The 27,475-nt window shown below is 40.6% G+C and overlaps 1 protein-coding gene across 2 annotated transcripts in view; it reads right to left on the reverse strand.

The window, feature by feature from the left end:
• Positions 1–7,207: 7,207 nt before the first annotated feature.
• Positions 7,208–27,475, reverse strand: part of trub1 (TruB pseudouridine (psi) synthase family member 1) — a 59,710-nt gene continuing 39,442 nt past the window's right edge. For both annotated transcript variants that reach the window (XM_041210528.1, XM_041210527.1), the window contains 5 exons: positions 24,544–24,625; positions 17,990–18,062; positions 12,983–13,122; positions 8,894–8,950; positions 7,208–8,751 (listed from right to left, as the gene is read on the reverse strand). In XM_041210528.1, coding sequence (XP_041066462.1) covers positions 8,537–8,751; positions 8,894–8,950; positions 12,983–13,122; positions 17,990–18,062; positions 24,544–24,625 — 567 coding nt within the window. In that variant the 3' untranslated portion in view covers positions 7,208–8,536. The remainder of the gene's footprint in view (positions 8,752–8,893; positions 8,951–12,982; positions 13,123–17,989; positions 18,063–24,543; positions 24,626–27,475) is intronic.

A 27,475-nucleotide genomic window follows, 5' to 3' on the forward strand; every position in this document is an offset into this window, starting at 1 on the left:
TCAAAACAAAAGGTAATTTTCTGTTTATGTTACAGATTTCAGCATACACAGTATTTTGCTTTTGTATTAAAGGGAGATTTGATAGTGCAATTTGACATTTGAATGTTCAAAAGCATTTACTTTTATCAAAATCGTTCACAAGGAGAAACTGTTTCCAGCAGGAGAATCAGTAACCAAAGGCACAGATTTAAGGTAATTCACAAATGAACCAGAGGAATTGAGGGGGGAAAAAGTATGCAGTGTTTATGATGATCTGGAATGCAATGCTTGAACAGGTGACAGAAATAGATTCAATAATAACTTTCAAAAGGGAATTGGATAAATATCATAAAAAAGGGGAAAAATCCCAAACTATGGGGCAAAAGCAAATGAGTAGGTCTAATTGGATTGGTCCTTCAAAGAACAAGCACAGGGACAATAGGCTGCTAATGCACAAAGGGCAGTTTGGTCCTTTAGCTTGTGTATTTATATGAATTTTATGCTCATTCTTGTTACAATGCAACTGCTCAAAACACTGATTCAAAAGTTTCAGAGTTAGGTAAGAATATATTTTCCGTTAAAGTGGATGGTCAGCAGACAAAATTATATGCATTTGCTCATTCTACCCATACATAAACAAAGGCCGAATAATACGCTTTAGAAAGGAATCAACAGAAAGTATAAGTCTTTACTAAAAGCAGAAAATGCTGGAAACACAGCAGCATCTGTGGCGAGATGACTTTTCATCAGAACTTAAAGTTAGCAAAACCTCCTTAGATACATTGTTGGGAGGAACAGGTGGATGGTGGGCTGCGACGTGTTGGTGGGGTTGCTGTCAGAGGTCTAAAGAATTGCACTCTCGTTCACAAAAAAGGGTGTGCAAGGATAAACCAGGTCAGCCAGTTTAACCTTGGCAGTGGAAAAGCCTTTAGAAACAATAATCTGGGGCAAAATTATCACTTGGACAAGTGTGGATAAACTCAGGAAAACCAACACAAACGTTTTGAAGGCAAATCACGTTTAACCAACTTTTGTTTGATGAGATAAGAGAGAGGGTTAATAAAAGTTGATGTATTGTATGTGGACTTCCAAAAGTTTCTTAAAGTGCCATATAATGGACTTGTGAGCATCGTTAAAGCCCGTAGAAGAAAAGGGCAAGTGGCAGCATTGGTACAAATTTTACTGAGTGGCAAATTGATAAGAGCACTGGTGAATCGTTGTTTTCAGACTGGAAGGTACAATTCTAATTCTAAAGATGATGCAGGAACAGACACCTTGGCATGTATGTGCACAAATAATTGAAGGTGGCAAGGCAAGCAGGTTCAGAAAGTGCTTCAAAAGGTGTACGTGATTCTGGGCTTTATATTACAAAAGCAAGTTATGTTAAATATTAATAAAACACTTTGGCCTCAATAGAAGTATTGTGTCCAATTCTGGGCACAGCACTTTAGGAAAGATATGAAGACTTTGGAAAGGGTGCAGACAAGATCTATGAACATGGTTCTAGCGATTAGGGACTTCAGTTATGTGGATAGATTGGAAGAGCTGGAAATGTTCTCAGAAAGATTTGATCGAAGTGTTCAAAATCACAAAGGTTGTAAACAGACATACAAAGAAACAGCTCCAATTGGTGGAAGAGTCAAGAACCAGGGGAGACTAATTTAAGGTGGTTGGCAAAAGAACCAACAGCAACATGAGGAAAAACTCTATTTAAAAACACAGCAAGTAGAATCTGGAATGTACTGCCTGATAGGCAGATTCAATCCTGGCTTTTAAAAAGGAATTGGATAACAAAGTGAAAAGGGAACGTTTGCAGGGAAAGGGTAGGGGAGTGGGACCAGCTGAGGTGCTCTTGTAGAAAGCTATCATGGACATGAAAGGTTGAATAGTCTCCTTCTGTGCTGTAACCGTTCTTGAGTCTAACAGATTTTAAGTGCAGAGTGCAGTGTATGATGGTAACAAAAACAGCAAGTGTTGGAAATAATCAGCAGGTCTGGCTGCATCTACGGAAAGAGAAACAATTGAGGTCAAGTTGAATATGACTCTTATTCAGAACTGAATGAAGACAGAATGGGTTTTATGCATTTGCAAGGAGGAAGGGGGAGGAAGAACAAAAGGGAAAGTCTGAGATAGGGTAGAGTGGGAGAGATTAAATGACAAAGATCTCTGCATCATAAAAAGATGAGACCCATGCCGAGTTTTTAGGTACATAGAGAAACACATTTGAATCAGGAGTATACGAGAGAAGTTATTTTCTAGCATATCTTATCATGAGGATGCCATAAAATGTTAGATGACATGACTTAACTAGGAAGATAAGCTATTCAAAAAATAATGGCGCAAATTATTTTTATCCATACTAACTGTTAAGCAGTTCAAAATAGAAGTCAGGAACACATAAAACATGATCTGGATAATCTTCAGTACTAATTGGTTTGCATGCCATTCATAGATTCTAGGTACCATAACATGGGAAGGAAACTTCTGAATTTACCAGGGCTAAATATTTGAGCGTTGCTGAAAGAGTAATTGATGTGAGCAAACAAGTAGAAAGTTTGAGTGTATCTTTTCAGTCAGCCAGCATTATCTGAAGTGAACATGGGTCTTCTGAACAGCTGGCATCATGTATTATTCGTACGGACCAATAACATTACTGTCCTCTTTCCCACTCTTGATGTGATTTCGTTGGGAACTATTGTATATCATTACAAGATTGGAAGTATTGTTCAGTCTGGTTTCAAACAGGCTACAAAATACTCAACAAGGTAATGCATTGCCAACTTTGCATCCTGAAGAAACAGTGAGAATCCTCGCCATACTAAAGCAATAATTTTCCTGTAATTTTCACAATAATGATCAATGGGTAATATGTTACTGTGTTTCAGAACAAAGCAATTGAATTATATTTGTAAATTGTAATTTTACTATATTACTATATTACTGAATAATAGTAATAGATGAGTCTGTTTGCACATCTTTGGGTGATCTGAACTGGATATTTTGAATCATGAACAATGACTAGTTTTTATTTCCAAGCACTTAAAAAAATAGCTATTCCAAAGCAAAGGATGCCAAAACAATATTTCTAGCTAAAAGGAAACAAAAAAAGTTAATGAAGAAATCAAAAAATTGGTTGGAGCCATGCTCCAAACAAATAATACTCTTTCACAGTTTTGGATTGAATAAAGCAATTAAATGGCCAATCTCTGGCACTGACTAACACAATGATGACAAGTACTTATATTATACCTTTAACATAATAAGGCATCTCAAGGCAAAATTTGACATTGAGCCACATAAAGTGATTGGATCAACCAAAATATTGATCAGAGGTAGATTTTAAAACACATCTTAAAGAAGGAAAGTGAGGTAGATAAGCAGAGGGAGGGAATTCCAGAGTTTAGGACCTAGGCAGCTGAAGACACAGTCACCAATGGGTGATTAAATCAGTGATGCGAAAGATGCCAGCATTAGAGGAATGCAAATACCTTAGAGGGTTTTAGGGCTGGAAAAGATTACCGAGATAGGAAGGGGGAAGTTCATGGAGGGATTTGAAAACAAGGATGAGAATTTTAAAGTTGTGTTCCTTAACTGGAAGCTAATTCAAGTCAGCAAGTACGAGCAAAGGGTGAACAGAATTTTGTGTAAGGACAGAGCAGCAGAGTTTTGGATGACATCAAGTTTAGGGAACGTAGAATGTGGGAGGCTGGCCAGAAGTGCATTGGAATAGTCAAGTCCAGAGATAAGAAAGGCATGGATGAGAGTTTTAACAGATGAGCTGAGAAAGGGCAAGTTCAAGTGATGCAAGAGAGGTGGAAACAGGCAGCCTCAGCGATAGCACAGATGTGGTCAGAGGCTCATCTCATCAACTATAACACCAAGGTTGCAAACAGTTAGGCAGAGAGATAATGGAATCAGCAGCCACCAAGTTCATGAGTTAATTTATTCTGAAACCCTCCCCAAGTGAACTTGTCAGCATTACTACTTTCAACTAGCTGATTTCACAAGAATGAAGGAAATTGATCCAAACACATTTTACCTTAATGGTTCAAACAACGAGGGGCACAATTAATTGAAAATTATTAATTAGGTAGTTCGGAGTATGATGACAGTCAAAGGATATCATTTGTTAGTTGTACCCCTTTTGATTTTCAGAACAATACTTGCATGATTAAAAGTTTATGAGATAAATACCACAAGGTATCACAGCTTCCTCTTTATGCCACAGTGGTACATTCTCAAAATGTCCTTTCAGTAGTTTATCATCTCAACTGGGTTGCATTCAGTCTTGTCTCTGATCATCAGTAATAATGGGGTAACAAAGTTCAAATCCAGAACTAAGTTCAAATAACAAATTGGCCCAATTAGTACCAAATAGTTAAGAAGGATTGTGTAAAAAAATTGCAAAAAAGTAACTGGTCCTTTTGAGATTGTAGCACCATTACTGGAGATTTGCATCACATTCATCCTGCTTTATATCTCACTTGACAATGCTCAATGATGCGAATGACTAGAAAGAAGGAAGAGCCATGATGAAAAATATATAATTAACCCAGAAAAGAAAAACATATGATGTCTCAGCAGGCATCTGAAAGATAGAATGTAAGCTCCTTGCATCAATAACCCCCATCTGTGCAGTTTGTTGATTTCATCCACAGCAGTAGTGATAGTGCTACAACTGACCTCACTGCCACAGCTCAGTGGGCTATGGAAGGTTAAATCAGCCAGGTTCTCATTTTTGCAGTAGCAGAAATGGACATGTCTGGCTATCGAGGGAAAACAGGGTTAACCTGATCTATGATGCCCCCATGGTTAAATAGCCCACCATTTATGAGTAATGGCCATTAGAATAAAGCACTGTAGGGCAGTGGCAACAACAGAAGTGTCCAGGAGCACAAAATTGACCACCTTATGAGAGGTGGTTTGTGGGAGGGGCAGGGGGAAGGCAATTTTTAAAAATGTTACCAGAATATTTCTTAATACTTTACCCATCAATTATTTTAAAAACAGCTACATTACATTATAGGTAACTTGCAATTATTGTCTTAATTACGACAACCTTTTGAGTTGAAGGGGGATTTAACAAATGGCTATTGGACTAATTCCTATTCCATTTTATTGAAAGAGATGGATATTAATGGCCTAAAAAATATGGAAATGTGATTGCTGGCAACACCATGCGTCTTGGCAAGAAAATAAAAGATGAAAAAGTAGAACAACAGTACAGCCTCAATAACTGATTTGCATAGCTACACAATGTCTTAACATCCAGCTGTCCAAAAGCTGGACATTTTTGAAAATGTTCCAAAATGTTGCATTTCACATGTGGTTAAATGTAATTCCGACTTAGTGGAACAATTTTGCTAGGCGCTGGTTCTCGGTAGCAAGATGGCTTTGCCACTTCATTTACCAGTCTAGTTCGCGGTCGACAATTCTTGACCCCACTTAGCCTGACCCATATCATTTTCTTTACAAGGTTATTCACTAAATTGTCTTTTTTATTAGTGTTTTTAGTTCTGGCATCACATCAAAATGGTGAGATGCGTAGCACTGGAAAAAGGAAGCATAATTTCTTGTCCATAGACAAGAGTGGAATTATTGCAGAAATTAGAGGGAGGTGTATCAGTGCAAAAGTGAAGTGAGGAGTATGGGGTGGGTACTTCCACCATTTACTGTTTAAAAGACCAGGTCTTGAAATTTAATGCTGAAAGTGGTGTTCAGAAATAAATGAGTAAATGAACAAACTATACAGAAACCAAGAAGTGATGATTTAGACAGAGTAATCCAGCAGAGGATATAGAATGCCATTGACGGCACCGCTGTTAATTAAGCAAGCCAAGATTTTCCACAGTGAACTGAATATTTCAATTTCATGCAACTACACTTCAGGTTGGTTAAGCAAATTTAAAGGCATCATGAAATAAGGCAATTAAAAGTATGCGGAGATAAAGCCTCAGCAGAGTTCGCCAATTGCTGATGAAAGCCTTTCTACTGGACAAACCTATAATGCCAATGAAACATCCCTTTTTGGCATTACATACCAAGGAAATCTTAGCAACAGTTAATAAGAATGATGAGAAGGCACCAACAGGTTTAAAAGGCACAAAAGATAGGCTTACTGTGCTTGGTTGTGCTGAAAAAGCTAGCGTCCAAGATGTTTCAAGGAAGTAAGAATATTTCCAGTTCATTACTATGCTAACAAGTGAGCAGTGATAATCAGGCAAGTTTGTTGGGACTGGTTCAAGAAGCACTTTGTTCTCAAGGCTCACACTCAATGTAAGTCAGTTAAATTTGATGAAGAGGGTAAGATGTTATGATCACCATCCTCACTGTTACTTTCTTTCTCTTCTGGGTATAAAACCATTTCCACAATTTCAATTTCAACATGTGAACAACATGAGCATCATTGCCTATGTTCATAACTTCTTCAATATTTTGTTCACTCAATGATTACGCAACTTGAGAAGACAGCACTTGTATACTCTTAACAGTTTTGAAATCATTTTCTTCTCATTAGATACACAACTCCTTCAAAATGAGTATCTTCATCAACATTAAACATAATTGCTGTCCACAGGTTTTACCAAGCGTTAATCATGGTGGCTTTAGTCACTTGGTTCCAAACATGTGCAGCATGAAGGATGGCATCCTTCATAAATTTCTTTCAGAACTCTGCTCTCCCAAGGATTTGGTTCACAGCATGAAGCATACACCTCAAATTTGTCTTTATACTTGGACTTGATGGACCTTAAAATTCCTTGGTTCATCGGCTACATCATGATGTTACGTTGGGAGGTAAATATATGCCAAACATGTTGCTGAACTTCTCGTGACAGACATCTAGATACGCTGAGCTATTGTAGAACAACAAAGTGCTTCTTAAATCAGCCCAAACAAATTGGCCTTATGTCTTTATCCTTGCATTTGGCCTAGGACAGGCTTGCAATTTTATTTTCCAAAATCCAGGAAAACCCAAAATTTGGCGCAGCCTCGTTCCCTAAGATTTGATACATTGTACCTGGACTACTCCACCAAAAGTCTTTTTAACACATCCATTAAAAGGCACCTTAAGTCTGATCACTTGAAACCCATTTGGAACACTTCAGTATTTGGAGATAATTTATCACATGCTTTTCTATTTTTGGACAACACTGATTTAACATATTTCAACACCCAAGATGTGACATGCAAAATGCTCCAATATCCAAACAAACAGTAAGTCTCTGAGAAATTTTAAAACATTTCTTTAATTTCTTCAAACCTTTGAAGCAATTTTCTTTTAAAAAAAAACACATTTGCAACTTGGATCCCTGAAGTCCCACATCTTCAATGGAGAAATATTGCACTAAATCCATTTTGTTAACAAATGGCATGTATATTACTGTAGAAATTGGGTTGATATCCAAGACCTTCTACAATAACTTATAATAAATGTTTAAACTCATCAGCTGACATCTGCTAGGATTGCTCAAGAGTTTTTAGTTACTGTTCTGAAATAGTAATTCTTTTATGATGATTCTATGAGGATATTTATAAGCTTGCAAGAAACCTAGTTTGGCTAAGTTGCTGCTCTGTATCAGGACTGGCTTTATTTCTATTCATTTTGAATATGAGTGGCCAGACTGAACTGCAAAGTTATCCATGCAAGGACTTGAAACCTTTTCTGGGAGATTCTCCAAAACATCAGAAAAATCACACAGGCATTCAATATTTTGAGTAACTGAAGGACCTTCCATAGCATTACTCAAAAAAGCAGACTCGGGGCAAGAGCATGTTGTGATGTTGAGCTGCTAACTTAGCCTGTCCTTTTAAGGCTAAAACTCTTGAAGTAAATCCAGATAATTGCAGTTATTCAAACTGTTGTTGCAGGGTAGCTGTAATGGCTTGTATATTTCAGACTTAAGGACAGTGACCAATTGCCTTTTTAACAAATGTTGTTTTGTATCTGTAATAGAAGTTGATTGGCTGGATGTAACAGACATTTTATACAAAATATATATGGTGTAGGAATGAATTGTCTAAGGGAGTGAAGGGGTCATTTGTAAATCAACTAGGCCATCATTGTTCATGAGGAGGAGGATATTACAAGATACACTGCATGCTTAAGGAAAAGGTTCTTTACGATCTGATACCAAAATATTCACATCCAGGGTTATAAATGACCGATTCACGTCAATGAAAAAATGATTAATCATCAAACATACAGCTTCAACAACAGTAACAGAAGTTGCCTAATTATTCAAGAGTTATTCATATCTTGCATAAAGGGAAAATTATGTAACATTAACATTTCAACAGAGCAAAGTCTCATAGATGTTGACTGAATCTCCCTTGATGACAAAGTCCATCTGAGGAGCAACAGCTTTGAGATTGTGAAGCTGGATTACAGATTAATTGTGCAACACAAAGGCTTAACAGTTCGGCATTTTCAAAGTGAACTTTCAAAGTGCTGTTATTCAGACTTGTTCAACTTTCAGAATGTGAAGAGAACAGCAGAATAATTCAGATTACATTGTATTCTTTATTTTGTTTTTTCATGAAGAAATGCATCTGAACATCAATCAGCTTCTTCTACTTGTTCAGTGATTTCCTGAGAGTTTGTCTTCAATTTCTTACATGCTGCTTCAGATGAAACTAATTGCGTGCAGGACTCTACGGCTTTTACTATTTCATCTATTGTCCAATTCTCCTCTTGAAGTGCATGTTCATCCAATGTGAAAGGACCCTGTTTGGTTCTGATCAACTCCTTCACATGGGCACATGAAGAAAGCTCTTAAAAATAAAATAGTTGCATTAAAGTATGACATGGCATTTCATGGATATTGCTCCAACAGGGGGGAAAAACTGTTAAAACAACTAATCTTTGCAGATTTCCAGCATGTTGCAGCGAAAGAAGATGCTTACTGGTTCCTACCTTTGCCAAGGTCATTAACCAAACTGCGGACATAAAAGCCACCTCCACATTCAACATCTGCAAAAAAAAACAGCACTTTAACCAGCTAATTTGGAGCATAAAAGGTAAGCAGTCCTTTTCCTTCTTTTAGCACCATTTTACAAGCCAGAGTTTGTGTTTTTTTATTTAGTCAATGCACAATGTACAGAAGGACAAATATGGATCCACTTCAGCAGCTTAGCAAAATATATTCCTAGAATTCATCTAGGTACAATGAGCAAGGCCATTCTACAACATCAGGAACAAAGATGACCAAATTCTCCTGTCACAGCATCTATGTCTCACATCTTCAGGGTTTTTGCCTCGACCACTCTACTCGAAAACCATGTGTATTTGCTTACCGTGCAAAAACAGTTTCCTGAATTTCTCCTTTCGTATTTTGAACTTGTCCCATCAAGATTTAGATTGAATGAGTATTCTGGGGATACTTTTCTACCATTTATAAACCTCTATAAGATCATCTTTCAGTCACTTGCTTTCACAGTTGAAAAGCCCAGATTTTGAGTTTTCTTTTCCTCAATCTTCTTGGCATAAAGCTTGTTTACAGAGCTGGCAGCATTGTAAATTGAGTGGTGCTGAAAATTTGATGATTTGGTGCAGGAATTCGGGGAGGGGAGGTAGATGGTTTCTCATAGGCAATTCAAAAGAAATTAAGCTGCAGTCATAGGATTCTAAGCTAACTATCAAGGTTACATATCTTGGTACATAATACTTAGAAGAGTGTGTGTGTTTGGTATCTCAGCGGTTTTCGCTAAACTTCAGCAAATAATTTGGTCATTGAGTATTTTACTTTGAAGAGTGACTAGAAAAAGAGCAGCGTAGTTTAAATCTAGCTAACAGTAATTATATAAATCTTATATTTTGTTTCCAGTTTTAACGAGAATGGAGAGACACCCACAAGTGGTAGCCTGTAATTGTGCACTACGCGGGAACTTTAAGTTGCTTCCTGTGCCCCAGAGGGCTTTATCTGCATCAAGTACTTTCAGTTACCTAAACTCACGCTGAGGGTTTCTGAGCTTGAGAGATAACTGGATTCACTATATGGGCATATGGGTGGCTGAGTTTCTCTTGTGTCATGGATTCCAGGAGGAGAATCATCCCACAATCAGATAGAATTCAGAGAGGCAAGTGGGTGGCCATGCAGAAGGGTTTATGAAGAGGTAGGCAGTACAGGAATCCTCTGGGATTATGGTACTCAAACCAATATTCAGCACTGAATAGCAATGGGAGTGGCAACATATTGCAGGTGTGTTAACTGCATATTTTGTTTTAATTGTGTGCAAATGGTGGCATTAACTAGAAATTCATTTGTGCCACTATAAATAGACACTGAATGAACCAGTGGTTGTTGAGTTAGGATCTGCATGCTTGTAATGTGTAGCTCTGTAAATAAATGCTTATAAAATAGTTTAAAGATTGGCTCCAGCTCAGTCCTTCACCAACTGGCTTTCTAGAATCCAACAGGGTGCAGTCCTACATCGAGTACCATGAGGCAAGCCAACTCCACAGGGGAATATAGCAAAGTATATATGTGTAGTAGTAATTGGGGATTTGATAGTCAAGGAAATTCCCCTCCAAGCCACTCACCATCCTGACCTGCAGCCATATCGCCGTTCCTTCAAGGTCGAAGTCCTGGAGCTCCCTCCCTAACAGCACCATGTGGACTGCAGCTGCTCAAGAAGGCAGCTCACCACCACCTCTCAAGGGCAATTAGGGGTGGGCAATAAATGCTGGCCTAGCCAGCGAAGCCACATACCATGAATGACAGAAAAAAAATACAAAATTCAGTGCAATCACACAAAATACCAAAAGAGATCCAAGTTAGGTATGGAGTGCAGATATGTAAATGCACAGAGTGTGGCGAATAAGGTTGAGCTGCAGGTGCATTGGAAAGGAATAGGATGTAGTGTCAATGACTGAGGCTTGGCTCAAAAAAGGGGAGCATTTAATGCTTAGTTTTCCAGGCACAAGGTAATCAGGAAACAAAGGGTAGGAAAAAGAAGGGGTAGCAGTTCTGATTAGGAAAAATATTACACTACTGAAAAGGCAAAGAAAATCAAGAGATCAAAGGCAATCTATTTAGTTGGAATTCAGAAACAATAAAAGGAGTTTTTATCTTTGATGCATTTTATAAGCAAAAGAGTGGAAGGAGTTAGAGGAGCAGATATGCAAAGAAATCTTAAGAGGTGAAAGAATGATAGGGTTATGATAATTGAAGACTTCAACTGCCCCTATATTGAATGGGATAGTGATTATGTTAAGGGCAGAGAAGGGGAAGAATTTTTGAAGTTTGTTCAGAGGAATTTCCTTAATTAGTATGTTTCCAGGCCAATGAAGAAGGAGACATTGATGGATCCAGCCCTGGGGAATGAAATAGATCAAATGGAGAAGGTCACAGTTGGAAAGCATCTCTAGACTAGTGATCATAGTATCGTAAGGTTTAGATTAGTTATGGAGAAGGACAAGGACCAGTAAAATAAAATAAATAATTGGAGGAGGATTCATTTCAGTAGATTGAGGGGGGGATCTGGCCTAGGTAAACTGGAGTCAAAAACTGGCAGGCAGCAATGTAATGAAATAATGGGTGGCCCTTACAGAGGAGACAGTTCCAGTAGATGCTTACAAGGGGAAAAGAGAGGGCAGCCAAAGCCAGGGTTCTGTGGATGAAGGAGTTGGAGAGTAGGATGAAGCAGAAGGGGGTGTGACAAATGTCACCTTGATAATACAAGGGGAGATCATGCTGAATATAAAGTACGCAGTAGTGAAGAGAGAAAAGAGAGGTAAAGAGAAGGTACAGGAAAAGATTGGCACCTAACGTAAAGGGAATCCAAAAGTCTTCACAGGACATATTAACACTAACGGTTGCTAGATGACCTGTGAGGCCAAGTAGGGACCATACTGGAGAACCATTGGTCGTGCAGAATGAATAGCTGAGGTACTAAATAAATACCTTGAATCAGTGTTTACCAAGAAAGAAGTCTTTGCCATGGCAATGGTAAACTGGAAGGTTTGTGGGGTACTGGGGAAGAATATAAAAAGGTTGGTAGTGCTTAAAATGGTCAAGTCACTTGCTCCAGATAGGATACATCCTCTAAGTTGCTAAGGGAATCAAGAGTAGAAATTGCAGAGGTGCTGGCCATGATCTTCCAATCCACCTTAGAGACAGGAATGGTACCAAAGAATTGGATGATTGAAAATGTTAGCCCCTTGTTGAAAGAAAAAGAGAAAGATAAACATAGCAATTCCAGGGCCATCAATTTAATCTCAGTGGTGGGAAACATAGAAACAATTATCTGGTAGAACAACAACAACTTGAACAAATATGGACTAATAAAGGAGAGCCAGAGTGGATATATTAAGGGCTAATTGTGTTTGACCAACTTAATTTGAGTATTTTTTGATAAGGTAATAGAAGGTGAATGAGAGGGGTGCAGCTGATGTATATGCAGGCGTCCAAAGGCATTTGATAAAGTAACATATTAGGCTTGTTAACAAAATCAAATACTATGAGATAAAATGGACAGAAGCAACGTGGATTCAAAGTTGATGAATGGATAGAAAACAGAAATTTGTGGTGAATGGCTGTTTTTCAGACTGACAGAAGATATACAATAGCACCTGAGGTTTAATACTAGGACCACTGCAGGTTCTGATATGTATTGATAACTTGGACTTGGGGAGTACAGGGCACAATTTCAAAATTTGCAGAAGTCACAAAATCTGCAAGTGTAGCAAGCAGTTAAGAAACAAAAAAGCAGCTGGTCTCTACTGCCACGGCATTTACAAATTTATGTTCCTACTAATAATATGCAAATTTGAATCTCACTGCCATTGCACTTACTACATTTCTGAAAAAAGGTACAATTCCTGCTGCCTTCCAATTCTTGAAGGCGAATAAACCAGCAGCTACAATTTCTACGTTTAACTGAATTCACCTCTTCTCTTTATCTCCACCCAGGTTGATAAGTGAAATTTTCTTTTTAATAATGAACTAAGTACTGAGCTTGTAATGCATCTCCTTGAAGTAACAGAACGAGTGACTTTGCTTACTTAAAGTAAAGAGAGGAGGATTGTAATCCTGTACAGAAAGACTGAAAACCACAACAGGCCTGGCAGGTTTAGCTTCTACAGCTTTTCCTTTCTTCATCAAACAGGAAAGCCGTTGCCCATTTTGCTTCAAAGCAGAATATCTGAAAGCAAGAATTTTAAAACAATTATTAAACAACATTTTCATGTAATAAAAAAGGCCAAATGTAAAGGTACCCTTGTGATTCCAATAGGTTGTAAAAAAAGTTCATTAACAGCCAGTTGTTAAAAAGAAACGTATATTAAAAAAACCCTGCAACTTTCACAGCAAGTTACATCCATCAGCTTCCTTGCTTCTACTGCCAAGAGAACTGACATGCAGCCAGCAGCCAGACAATCAGTCTCTGAAGCACAGCTTTGAGACACTGTCCAAGCAGGACTCTACCTGTGGATTTCCAATCATGATTAAGTGCAAGCTTCCTGAAGTAATTAGGAAGTACTTTTAAAAAGGTGATTGAACATTTACCTTTATACATTTTTTCAACGTAGGCTAATTAAATGCAGAAAGTCTGCTTTTTGAAAGAAACATTATTTTAGTCAAACTAAATACAATTGGTATAAGACAAAGCCACAGTTGCATAGCAGTTGCTTAATGAATATCAGATATCTGTGGAAGAAACTTTAGGTATAAATAATCTGGATTTGCAAAAGTTGTAATTTAGTTAAAGAATTTCAAATACCAATTACAAAATCCAGAGCCTAAATTACAGCTTTTAGCTTTGTAACTTAGAGATACACAAAGAATGACCAATGATGCAAGATTAATTAATCTTATTTGAGGAAAAAAGCTTTTTAAAATAAGTTACAGAACTTGGTAGCTAGCACAAATTATGTTTTTTTTAAAAAATTCATTCACTGGATGTGGGCTTCGCTGGCTGAGCCAGCATTCATTGCCCATCCCTAGTTGCCCTAGTGGTGAGCTGCCTTCTTGAACGGCTGCAGTCCATGTGGTGTAAGTAGACACATGGTGCCATTATGAAGGGAATTCCAGGATTTTGACCCAACAAGTTAGGATGGTCAGTTATTTGGAGGGGAACTTCCAGGTGGTGGTGTTCCACATCTATCAACCACCCTTGCCTTTCCAGATGGCAGTGGTCATGAGTTTGGAAGCTGGTGTTGAAGGAGCCTTGGTGAATTCCTGCAGTACATCTTGTTGATGGTACACACTGCTGCTACTGTGCATCAGTGGTGGAGGAAGTGAATGTTTGTGGATGTGGTGCCAATCAAGCGGGCTGCTTTGTCCTGGACGGTGTCAAGCTTCTTGAGTGTTGTGGGAGCTGCACTCATTCAGGCAAGTACGGAGTATTCCATCACACTCCTGATTTGTGCCTTGTAGATGGTGGAAGGCTTTGGGAAGTCAGGAGGTGAGTTACTCCGCACACGATTCTAGCCTCTTGTAGCCACAGTATTTATATGACTAGTCCAGTTCAGTTTTTGGTCAATGGTAACCTCCAGGATGTTGATAGTGGGGGATTCAGTGATGGTAATGCCATTGAGCATCAAAGAACGATGGTAGGATTCTCTCTTGTTGGAGATGGTCATTGCCTGACCCTTGTGTGGCACTAATGTTACTTGCCACTTGTCAGCCCAAGCCTGGATATTGTCCAGGTCTTGCTGCATTTGGACACGGACTGCTTCAGTATCTGAGGAGTCGCAAATGGTGCTGAACATTGTGCAATCATCAGTGAACATCCCTACTTCTGACCTTATGATGGAAGGAAAGTCATTGATGAAGTAGCTGAAGATGGTTGGGCCGAGGGCATGATCCTGAGGAACTCCTGCAGTGATGTCCTGGAGCTGAGATGACTGACCTCCAACAACCACAACCATCTTCCGTTGTGCTAGGGAGACTCCAACCAGCTGAGAGTTTTCCATCTGATTCTCAATGATTTCAGTTTTGCTGAGGCTCCTTGATGCCACACTCGGTCTTGATGTCAAGGGCAGTCACTCTCACGTTATCTCTGGAGTTCAGCTTGGTTTGAACCAAGGCTGCATTGAGGTCAGGGGCTGAATGGCCCTGGCGGAACCCAAACTGGGTGTCAGTGAGCAGGTTATTGCTATGCAAGTGCTGCTTGATAACACTATTGATGACCCCTTCCATTACTTTACTAATGATCGAGAATGGACTGATGGGGTGGTAATTGGCTGGGGGGTTGGATTTGTCCTGCTTTTTGTGTATAGGGCATACCTGTGCAATTTTCCACATAGCCGGGTAGATGCCATGTTGTAGCTGTACTGGAACAGCTTGGCTAGGGGCGTGGCAAGTTCTGGAGCACAAGTCTTTAATACTATTGCCAGAATATTGCCAGGGTTCATAGCCTTCGCATTTTGTTGAAGAATAATGGTCATTCAGGAGTGATTACAAGCCAGCAATAATATGACAGAAGTTCAAGCGGTTGCATATAGTTCCAAGAGAAAATAGCTACCTTGTAACGATTTTATGCATCAGCTTTTCAAAAGAAAAATTATGTTGTGGGAGTTTGTGGTAACAATATTATGTTTTGACCTTTTTTGTATCAGCCATGGGTTTCATGTCAGACATCAGTCAATAGGATCAATGCTGTTGATGTGTGATGTCCAGGCTGAAAAATTAATAAATATAATCTAATCACTTAAACTTTGTGATGTGCTAATAATTGAGCATTCCAAAATAATCCTAATGGTGCACATACTATTTGTGGGGAAAAGTAAGGAACAAGCATGTTTTTCCTAATTCTCCTCACTAAAGTTGGCCAGAGGAAGGAAAGGAAGGAGGTCGGGTGGCAGCATTGATAAAGAATGTTACAGTGCTGTAGAGAGAGGATGGATTCCCTGGAGGGGTCAAGTACCAAATCTATTTGGTTTGAGTTAAGAAATAATAGAAGTACCATTACACAGCTGGGTATACTCTATAGGTCATCAACAGAGGTAACAGAAAGGGTTGGTTAGGGTAATGCGGGTGACGTGGTGTACATGGACTTCTAAAAGGTGTTTAATAAAGTGTCACTTAACAGGCTTGCCAGCAAAGCTGAAGCCCATGGAATGAAAGGGATAGTGGCGGTGTGGATACAATGTTGGCTGAGCAACAGGAAACATTTGCTTTTCAGATCGGAGGAGAGTATACAAGTACGCTGATCCCACGGTCAGTACTAGGAACACTGCTTTTCTTGATATATATTAATGACCTAGACTTGGGTATACAGGACACAATTTTAGAACTTTCAGATTACATCAAACTTGCAAATATTGTATTGTGAACTGAGGTAGATGGAGACTTCAAGAAGACGTAGTCAGATGGGTGGTGGTTTGGATGGACACCTTGCAGATTAAAATTCAAGAAATGAGAAATGACACATTTTGGCAGAGAGAACAGAAAGGCAATATAAAATATAGGGTACAATTCTAAAGGGAGTTCGTGAGCAGGTGGATCTTAGGGTTCACGTGCACAAATCATTGAAGGTGGCAGGGCAGGTTGAGAAAGTGACTAAAAAGGCACACAGGATTGAGGGCTTTATAAACAGAAACTTTTAGAGTATGAAAGCAAGGGAGTTATGATGAACCTTTATAAAAGACTGGTTTAGCCTCAACTGGAGTATTTATCGCATCCAATTCTGAGCACCACAATTTAGGAAGAATGTGAAGGCTTTAGAGAAGATACAGATTAGATTTACGAGAATTGTTTGAAGAGTAAGGGTCTTCAATTACATGGACGGACTGGAGGAGTTGTTTGCCTGAGAGTAGCTTGAGACGAGATTTGATAGAGGTGTTCCTGATGGGTCTCAAGTAGATAAGGAAACTGCTCCCCTTGGCGGAATTGTTGCAAAATCAGCAGTCACTAATTTAAGGTGATTGGCAAAAGAACGAGAGGTGGCATGAGGAAATATCTTTTTCTTTTAAGTCTCCATTCGATATATAGTATGAAACAGGCCATTTGGCCCAACCAGCCCATGCTGGTGTTTACGCTCCACTCGAGCTTCCTCCCGTCTTTTTTCATCTACATCTATCACCATAACCCTCTATTCTATTCCCTTAGACGCTTGTCTAGGTTTCTGTTAAATACATCTATACAATTCGCTTCAACCATTCCCTCTGGTAGCGAGTTCCACATTCTTGCCACTCTTTGTGCAAAGAACTTTCTTCTGAATTCCCTATTGGATTGCTGGGTGAACTCTAGTTATGCTTTTATGATTGTTTATGATCTGGAAATGAACTGATCATGTGTGGTGGCAAATACAAACATGGCTTTCTAAACTGGAATGGATAAGCAACAGAAGAGAAAAGATTTGCAGGGCTACAGGGAAAGGGCAGGGGAATGGAGCTAGCTGAGCTACTCGTCCAGAGATGAGGCAAGGATACGACTGGCCAAAAGGTTATAGCATAGAACGAGGCCATTCTATGATTTGGGGCCCTGATGTAAGACCAAATGAGGGTCTTGAGCCCGCACTTCAGGCAGCTGGACTAGCTCGATGATTTTACTGGAGATGGTCTCTTAATTGGTATATCACCACCCCCCCAGGCTGCTGCAGGGGCGGCCACTTCTATGAGCTGATGGCCTGCCCATGCAGCAGGAAGCCACTCAGCCATTAACAAATGCTGGCAGCCCTACGTAATGGCCCCACGTAGGCCTTAATCATGTGATTTGTCTGCTGCCTCCGTGAAGCAGGTAGCCATTGCACATATCAGCCACTGGGAAACCTCCCTGTTGGTGAAGTCATCAGGGAGCCAGCCTGACATGGCTCCCTGCTATTTTAGCAGCACCCACTCCCACCTTTCCCACCACTGGGGAGAGGTTAAAATTCAGACCTATGATTCTGACTGAAGCAGGGGATTTAACTTCATTATAAGTTGAACAATTAAAGACTGTTTCTTATGTAAACGTTTCTTTAATTTATCAAAGTAGCAAGTGGATCTGCTGGTTCAGCAACGCAAAATATCCATAGCAATTGCCCCCATCAGTTTCATATTGCCAAAAACGCATAAGTATTAACTTACAATGGAGGAGTCTGCATAATGTTTCCAGCAAATTTCTTCAGAGCACTTTCCAGATCATCCTTTGTTATGTGATCTAGTTAATAGCAAAATAAAACACTCAAGCTCTTGCATTCATGCCAAAAGGGAGGGGAAAAGTATTATTTCAAAGACTGTTTTGATTCAAAATAGTCAAGATGGTATCACTGTTGCAAGATGCTTTGAATAATACAAATGATCCTTGGATGCTGTATTCCAACATATATAAAAACCTTCCTTTCTTTTCTCTTATCTCTTGCCATTCCACCCACCCCCCCACCCACCCACCCACTAAATCTTTAGTAGGTTGTAATGGATTAGCATACTGTGCTCTCGTCTCTGGGTTGGAATCTCACTTTACTGATGCGATTAGTCACCTTTTATCTTTCTTGTTATTTAGTTGAAATGAATCTGGGTAGATAAGGCTCTGTTCTACTTGGCACAATAGCATAAATTTCACATTGAAAGAGCAAGGAGGACTGCTGTGAGCCTAGAGAAAATTCCATTGGGAAAGTTTTGGCTAAGCCACAGTTGGCACTCAGAAATCCTTTCGTAGACTTCATGAAGACATAGAAAAGCTGGTGGAATGGGTTGACACATGACAGATGAAATCCAACGTAGCAAAGTACTAAGTGATACATTTTGGCAAGAACGACGAAGACAATACGTACTAAATGGTAACATTTTAAAGGGTTGCAAAAAGACAAGCCTGAGGATGCTTGTGCACAGAACTCTGAAGGTGGCAGGACAGGCAAAGCAATTGGTATCCTGGGCTTCTGAGAGAGTGAGTACAAAAGCCAGGAAATTATGATAATGTTCAGCCCTAGGATGAGGGATTAGTTGTGGTAGATAAACTGGAAAGCCGAGGCTGTTGTCCTTCAAGTAGATAAGCCAAAGGGGAGATTTAATAGAGGTGTTTAAAATCGTGAAGAGTTTATGTAGAGTGAATAGAGTAGCTGTTTCCAATGGCTGAAGAGTCAATAACCGGATGGCACAGGTCTACAGTAATTGGCAAAAGAACCAGAGGTGACGAGGAGCAATTTTTTTTAACTTGTGGTGAAGATTTTGAATGCACTGCCTAACAGGGTGCAGGTGGCTAAAGATTCAATAATGGCTTTAAAAAGGGAATTGGATAAATACTTGAAGAAAACAGCTGCAGAGATATGAGGAACGCTTGGGAGAGAGACAAACTGGATTTCTCTTCAAATGAGAAGGCACATACTTGATGGGCCAAATGACTCCCTTCTGTACTATTCTACGGTTCTATAATTATTGGAGCACAGCAATGAAAGCATCAGTCTGCTTTGGGCACATACATTAGTTGGTCCAGGGTTGCTCGACAATGATCCTGCATGCCCAAAATAAAAAAAAATCAATTCCACAGTCCCAAAATACTGTCTTAAAATGGTTCAATTAAAAATGATTTGAGACAACTTCCAAAATTACTCAGTTGCTAAAGAAACCAAGATGGCATTTCCACAGGGGTTCCCCTCTCTGCCACGATTTACCATTGTTTCTCAAGGTTTTTGCCAAAGTTACAACAGGAACTTGAGTAGACTCCATGGAAATTTCTGCCTAATAAGTAATGTGGAACTGAGTCACACAAAAACAGGAAGGTTGCAACCTCGAATAAGAGTTAGTACAAAGTTACTGTAATTCAGCCAGGATGGCAATAAAGATTCACAATTAGCCTCAACATATAAACCCATCATCCTCCCCCATCTTGCCCAGGGGCAAACAACAAAGGTTGATCCTCCTTATCTACATGTACAGTTGTAATGAAGTCAAGTGAGGGCACAGAGAGGCTTCGAGTTAGAATTACCTGTCAGTACTCACTTGATTTAGCTCACACATGAAAAGTATGAGGTAACAGAAGGTACCCAACACCCACAGAACCCATAAAGCCATACAATCTGTCACTTTCAGGGATGGGAAGGAGAGAAAGAAAAACACTGGTACAGGACTAGTCAAAGTGGATTCTTGATCTTTGATGACATATGAAGCAAAAAATGGTATTCTTAGAATTTAATGACTTCAGGTGCAAAAGTACATTATTTCCTCTATTCCATATATTCTCTGTACCCTCCTCAGGAAAAGATCTCTCTGGAGATTGCAGCTAAATCCACTGCAAAGCAGAGCCAACACAAGGAAACATGCCTACAGCAAAACAGGGTGGTGCAGAAGTTCAACTTAAGTGCAGGGAATTGTTGACTAGCTCAATCCGAATAGAATCAGCCTAGCACTGAGATAAAAACAAAAAAACTGCGGATGCTGGAAATCCAAAACAAAAACAGAATTACCTGGAAAAACTCAGCAGGTCTGGCAGCATCGGCGGAGAAGAAAAGAGTTGACGTTTCGAGTCCTCATGACCCTTCGACAGAACTTGAGTTCGAGTCCAAGAAAGAGTTGAAATATAAGCTGGTTTAAGGTGTGTGTGTGGGGGGCGGAGAGATAGAGAGACAGAGAGGTAGAGTGGGGGGGTGTGGTTGTAGGGACAAACAAGCAGTGATAGAAGCAGATCATCAAAAGATGTCAACGACAATAGTACAATAGAACACATAGGTGTTAAAGTTAAAGTTGGTGATATTATCTAAACGAATGTGCTAATTAAGAATGGATGGTAGGCACTCAAGGTATAGCTCTAGTGGGGTTTTTTTTTTATATAATGGAAATAGGTGGGAAAAGGAAAATCTTTATAATTTATTGGAAAAAAAAGGAAGGGGGAAACAGAAAGGGGGTGGGGATGGGGGAGGGAGCTCATGACCTAAAGTTGTTGAATTCAATATTCAGTCCGGAAGGCTGTAAAGTCCCTAGTCGGAAGATGAGGTGTTGTTCCTCCAGTTTGCGTTGGGCTTCACTGGAACAATGCAGCAAGCCAAGGACAGACATGTGGGCAAGACAGCAGGGTGGAGTGTTAAAATGGCAAGCGACAGGGAGGTTTGGGTCATTCTTGCGGACAGACCGCAGGTGTCCTGCAAAGCGGTCGCCCAGTTTACGTTTGGTCTCTCCAATGTAGAGGAGACCACATTGGGAGCAACGAATGCAGTAGACTAAGTTGGGGGAAATGCAAGTGAAATGCTGCTTCACTTGAAAGGAGTGTTTGGACCCTTGGACGGTGAGGAGAGAGGAAGTGAAGGGGCAGGTGTTGCATCTTTTGCGTGGGCATGGGGTGGTGCCATAGGAGGGGGTTGAGGAGTAGGGGGTGATGGAGGAGTGGACCAGGGTGTCCCGGAGGGAGCGATCCCTACGGAATGCCGATAAGGGGGGTGAAGGGAAGATGTGTTTGGTGGTGGCATCATGCTGGAGTTGGCGGAAATGGCGGAGGATGATCCTTTGAATGTGGAGGCTGGTGGGGTGATAAGTGAGGACAAGGGGGACCCTATCATGTTTCTGGGAGGGAGGAGAAGGCGTGAGGGCGGATGCGCGGGAGATGGGCCGGACACGGTTGAGGGCCCTGTCAACGACCGTGGGTGGAAAACCTCAGTTAAGGAAGAAGGAGGACATGTCAGAGGAACTGTTTTTGAATGTAGCATCATCAGAACAGATGCGACGGAGGCGAAGGAACCGAGAGAATGGGATGGAGTCCTTACAGGAAGCGGGGTGTGAGGAGCTGTAGTCGAGATAGCTGTGGGAGTCGGTGGGTTTGTAATGGATATTGGTGGACAGTCTATCACCAGAGATTGAGACAGAGAGATCAAGGAAGGGAAGGGAAGTGTCAGAGATGGACCACGTGAAAATGATGGAGGGGTGGAGATTGGAAGCAAAATTAATAAATTTTTCCAAGTCCCGACGAGAGCATGAAGCGGCACCGAAGTAATCATCGATGTACCGGAGAAAGAGTTGTGGAAGGGGGCCGGAGTAGGACTGCAACAAGGAATGTTCCACATACCCCATAAAGAGACAGGCATAGCTGGGGCCCATGCAGGTACCCATAGCCACACCTTTTATTTGGAGGAAGTGAGAGGAGTTGAAGGAGAAATTGTTCAGCATGAGAACAGTTCAGCCAGACGGAGGAGAGTAGTGGTGGATGGGGATTGTTCGGGCCTCTGTTCGAGGAAGAAGCTAAGGGCCCTCAGACCATCCTGGTGGGGGATGGAGGTGTAGAGGGATTGGACGTCCATGGTGAAGAGGAAGCGGTAGGGGCCAGGGAACTGGAAATTGTTGATGTGACATAAGGTGTCAGAGGAATCACGGATGTAGGTGGGAAGGGACTGGACAAGGGGAGAGAGAAGGGAGTCAAGATAACGAGAAATGAGTTCTGTGGGGCAGGACCAAGCTGAGATGATCGGTCTACCGGGGCAGTTCTGTTTGTGGATTTTGGGTAGGAGATAGAAGCAGGCCGTCCGAGGTTGGGCGACTATCAGGTTGGATGCTGTGGGAGGGAGATCCCCAGAGGAGATGAGGTCAGTGACAGTCCTGGAAACAATGGCTTGATGTTCAGTGGTGGGGTCATGGTCCAGGGAGAGGTAGGAGGAAGTGTCTGCAAGTTGACGCTCAGCCTCCGCGAGGTAGAGGTCAGTGCGCCAGACAACAACAGCACCACCCTTGTCAGCGGGTTTGATGACAATATCAGGGTTGGACCTGAGAGAATGGAGTGCAGTAAGTTCAGAGAGAGACAGGTTAGAATGGGTGAAAGGAGCACAGAAATTGAGACGACTAATGTCGCGCCGACAGTTCTCAATGAAAAGATCGAGAGAAGGTAAGAATCCAGAGGGAGGGGTCCAGGTGGAGGGAGAATATTGGAGATGGGTAAAAGGATCCGTTGAACTGGGAGAGGACTCCTGCCCAAAGAAGTGAGCCCGGAGACGAAGACGGCGGAAGAAGAGTTCAGTATCATGCCGAGCCCGAAATTCATTGAGGTGAGGGCGTAAGGGTATGAAACTAAGTCCTTTGCTGAGCACTGAACGTTCAGCATCAGAGAGGGGAAGGTCAGGGGGTATAGTGAATACACGGCTGGGGTTGGGATTGGAAGAAAGGGTGGGGACGGAGGGACAGGCAGGGGTGGAGGGTCCTAGATGGGTGTTGGTGTCGATGAGTTGTTGGAGCTTGCGTTCCTTAGCACTTGAGAGAAAGAGAAAAAGTTTCTTGTTGAGGCGTCGGATGAGCCGAAGGATAAAATGAAACTGGGGGCACACGCAGCTTTGAAAAAGGGTACGGCGGTGCTGCTGGAGGGAGAGGTCGAGTGTGTTCATATGGCAGCGCATGGCACTGAGTGTGGATTTCAGAATGTGACGGGAACAGCAGTCCGAGAAACGTTTTATGTCCCGGAGATACCTGTAATCCTGGGTGGGTTCGAAACATGAGGGGTGGAATTTCAGTTGAAATCCACGTGGGGTAAGTCGGAGACGGAGACAGTCACTGAGAAAGGAGATATGGCTGTGAAAGCGGGTTTTAGTAAACACCTTGTCAAACACTAGGAGGGAAACGTGAGCTCCCTCCCCCATCCCCACCCCCTTTCTGTTTCCCCCTTCCTTTTTTTTCCCCAATAAATTATAAAGATTTTCCTTTTCCCACCTATTTCCATTATAAAAAAAACCCACTAGAGCTATACCTTGAGTGCCCTACCATCCATTCTTAATTAGCACATTCGTTTAGATAATATCACCAACTTTAACTTTAACACCTATGTGTTCTATTGTACTATTGTCGTTGACATCTTTTGATGATCTGCTTCTATCACTGCTTTTTTGTCCCTACAACCACAAAACCCCCCCTCCACCTCTCTGTCTCTCTATCTCTCCGCCCCCCACACACACACCTTAAACCAGCTTATATTTCAACTCTTTCTTGGACTCGAACTCAAGTTCTGTCGAAGGGTCATGAGGACTCGAAACGTCAACTCTTTTCTTCTCCGCCGATGCTGCCAGACCTGCTGAGTTTTTCCAGGTAATTCTGTTTTTGTATCAGCCTAGCACTTCTATTTATAGTTGTCAACTTGTGTTTGCCTTTGCTCTGAAGTAGGTGAGGATTGGAGGTCGGCTGGAGACACTTGCGTATGAAACAATTTTGATGTTCCAAGATCTAACAAATGTTTTGTAACCTGTGGCTGGAAACAGAACAAGAGGACTGCTCGCTTCACAGTCACTACTTCTTGTGTAGACAAATGAACAATGTCCCACAAACAGTAATGAGACAAATGATCAATAGATCTGTTTTGGCAGTGTTAGTTGAGGAAAATTTCCTATTTCTTTGAAAAAAAAGTGGCATGAGAGCTTTTATGTTCACTTGAACTGGCAAATGGGGCTTCGGTTTAACAGCAAGATAGCACTCACTTTGTAGCACTAAAGTGTCAGCGTAGGTTAATTACTCTGCTCAAATGAAGTGGAACTTGAACCCATAACCATCTGTCTCAGAAGTGAGTGCATTGACCCTGAGCCAAGAATTAATATTTTAAACAATGCAGCCAGTGCACCCCCGAATATATTACTTACCAAACCTATCACATTATGAAGTTTAAAAAACACAGGTAATCATAGTCAGTAGAAAATTCATCTGGAAAAGAATTACTAAAACAATTTAGATTGCTGAAGCTTTCTTACCATATGATTGTTCTTCTGTCACCATCCCTAAAGCATCAAGTGTGTCTGTGGCCTTTCCAAGTTCCCCAACTGTTGTATATTTCTGAAAATAAATTGGGACAGCTAAATTCTACAAGATTGCATTGCCAGATATAACCCAGAGCTCATGTTCAAGGTAAACCTCTTTTTTCATTTCCATGAAATTGTAGTGTTGGTAGATATTGTTCCAGACCCAAACATTTTCACCATCCATTCTTCTTTATGGTATGTCTTTAATTTAAAAAAGACCATTTGTTGCTCACATGTGGTCTGAGACAATTAGCAGGGAGATGGTGAATGAGAACATTAACAGAATTAGACTGCGAGTGTGACTTGCTTGAATTTGACACTGATTATCTCTCGCCTCTTCCTGCTTCAACTACCAGCTGATTTCTCAAACATAGCTAAAAAAGACAAATTACACAAAATTGAAATGAGAATGAATCTGATTCAGTGATTCCAAACACTGGGTCTTAACTTATAGTATGATAAAAATGAAAAAACATTAACAGTTTCTATGGTGTGCTGAATGACAACCATATTAAAAGTGCACAAGGAAAAAAAAAAATTTAAAAACATAATTTGCCAATTTGTTAAGTGACGATTGTCCTGATGAGTACAAAACACAAAGTTTTGAAAGCAAGTCTTTTTTTCAGCAATAACATGCAATTATTAACTTTTTCATGGTCTCCTGGACGTTATATCCTGGACTTAAATGAGGGCAAGTGGACATCCATGAGCTTTTTCCCCTAGTTTTCAGCAAAGCTAGTAAGGCTTGAAATGTGGTTCAAGGTGAATCCCTTTAAATTTTCTGAGCTACTAGCCTGGCTCCTACCTCCTTGGAAGATGCTGTGCCTGACAGGCAAGCAACTGGCAGCAAGCCACCCTGCAAGGCCATATGTTAGTGAAGGCTGGAGTCAAACCACTGCTCCAGCAGTCATAAAGCATACTAATACACACTGCCAGTGATTGCCCATGGAGGGTCAAATTGATATACCAAAAATTGCTCATTATCCTATATTAATAAATCAAAGGTCTAATGAAAGTTAGAAGCAGAATGCTATTGTATTGTTACAAAATTACCAGTTTACTCATATCTTCCTTTCCCAGGGCATAATTTGTTGAAATACTCCTACCACAGAATCAATGGTGACCTATATTCATACACTTCTGTTATGAGTATCTTGGCACACAAACTAAAACTATGAAAACTCTGCAAAGTGAAATGAATCATAAAGTCTAATTAAAGTTTTCAAATCACAACCCCAAAAAATAACTTGAAAATTATATTATCACTGTACAGTTATGGCCAATTATCACTCCACTAATCTCGTCCTGCAGTATAATTCAAAGTACAATGTTACAATAACAGAGCAGAACTTAAAACCTTTGGTAATTGTCAAAATTAAGATGTGGAACCAGAACTATAAGTACATGTCAAAGGTCCAATAAACTTTTATTACACTTTGCAAATGGTAGATAGCCATAAAAACTACACTATTTACTAAAAGGAGGTCATGGATGTTATCAACAGCTAAGAATACAATATTGAGCTTTAAGAAATACAATATTGTGACTGGCAGCAGTGCAAAATATATCTGATTGCCTCCTTGTGCTTTTGGTTTGGAGCCTTATTGCGCCTATAGAATTTGGGAAGTTAAGCACCCAGCAATAAAATGTGGCCTAGGGTCACATTCATAATGCATTTCAAATCCCAAATATTTAAGCAAAAACAAAACATTTGACATGGCAAGTAAATCCAAGGCTACTGCTTTCTTGTTCACCTGTTTTTCTATCTAGTTTCATTTTGAATTTTAAAAGTCATCTCAACCAAACGGTGAGCAGGTGACCTATCCTATCACCAGCCTCACTCACCCGGAATTGGGTGGTGCACAGATTTCCAATGTTCTATGGCACTGGGCTGCCACAATACCTGTTGTATATATCAATGCCAGCTGAAGTATTTCAATTGTCACCCAAGGTCCTTGTTGAACCATTTAGCATTATTTTAAAAAATGAAATTTAATGCAGCAAAATGTGAAGTGATAGGAAGAACAAGAGGAGGTAATATAAAGGGCAAGTTCTAAAAGGGGTGCAGAAGCAGAGGTATTTGGGAGCATATGTCACAAATTATTGAAGGCAGTTGGGCAGGTTGAGAAAGTGATTAATAAAGTAAACGGGATTCTGGGCTTTATGAATAGAGCATAAAAGCAAGGATGCCGGGGGAACCTTTATAAAACACTAGTTCACCCTCCGCTGCAGTAGTATGTCCAAATTCTGGGTACCACACATTAGGAAGAATGTGAAGGCACTGGAGAGGGCATCGAAAAGATTCACAAAAATGGTTCCAGGGATGAGGGACTTCAGTTACGTGGATAGATTGGAGAAGCTGGGGCTGTTCTCCTTAGAGAAGGTTGAGAGGGCTTATGAAGTTGTCGATGTTCAAGCTCATGAAAGGTCTGGGCAGAGTAGATAGAGCGAAATAGCTCCCATTGGTGGAAGGGTGGAGAAGCAAAGGACACCGATATAAGGTGAATGGCAACAGAACCAAAGGCAACTTAAGGAAAAATTTTTTTTTTTAGATGCAGAGAGTGGTTAGGATCTGGAATGCTTGAGAGCATGGTCGAGGCAGATTCAATCACACCTTACAGGGAAATGGATAATTATCTGAAAAGAAAAAATTCACAGCACCACAGGGGAGTGGGACTAGGCGGGTTGCTCCTGCAGGGAACTGGCATGGTCACGAAGGGCAGAAAGACATCTTTCAGTGCTGTAGACATTTAATGATTCTATAATTAAGCAAGCTTGAGGGGCTGTACGAGATATTCCTGCATTCTTAACCATGTCAGACCTCTCATATTAATGAGTGACCAAGCTTGTGAAGACTTGAAAGACATGTGTTAAGCTTTAAAAA

The sequence above is a fragment of the Carcharodon carcharias genome, chromosome 17 (assembly GCF_017639515.1).
Source record: "Carcharodon carcharias isolate sCarCar2 chromosome 17, sCarCar2.pri, whole genome shotgun sequence".
NCBI classification, from domain to species: Eukaryota; Metazoa; Chordata; class Chondrichthyes; order Lamniformes; family Lamnidae; genus Carcharodon; species Carcharodon carcharias.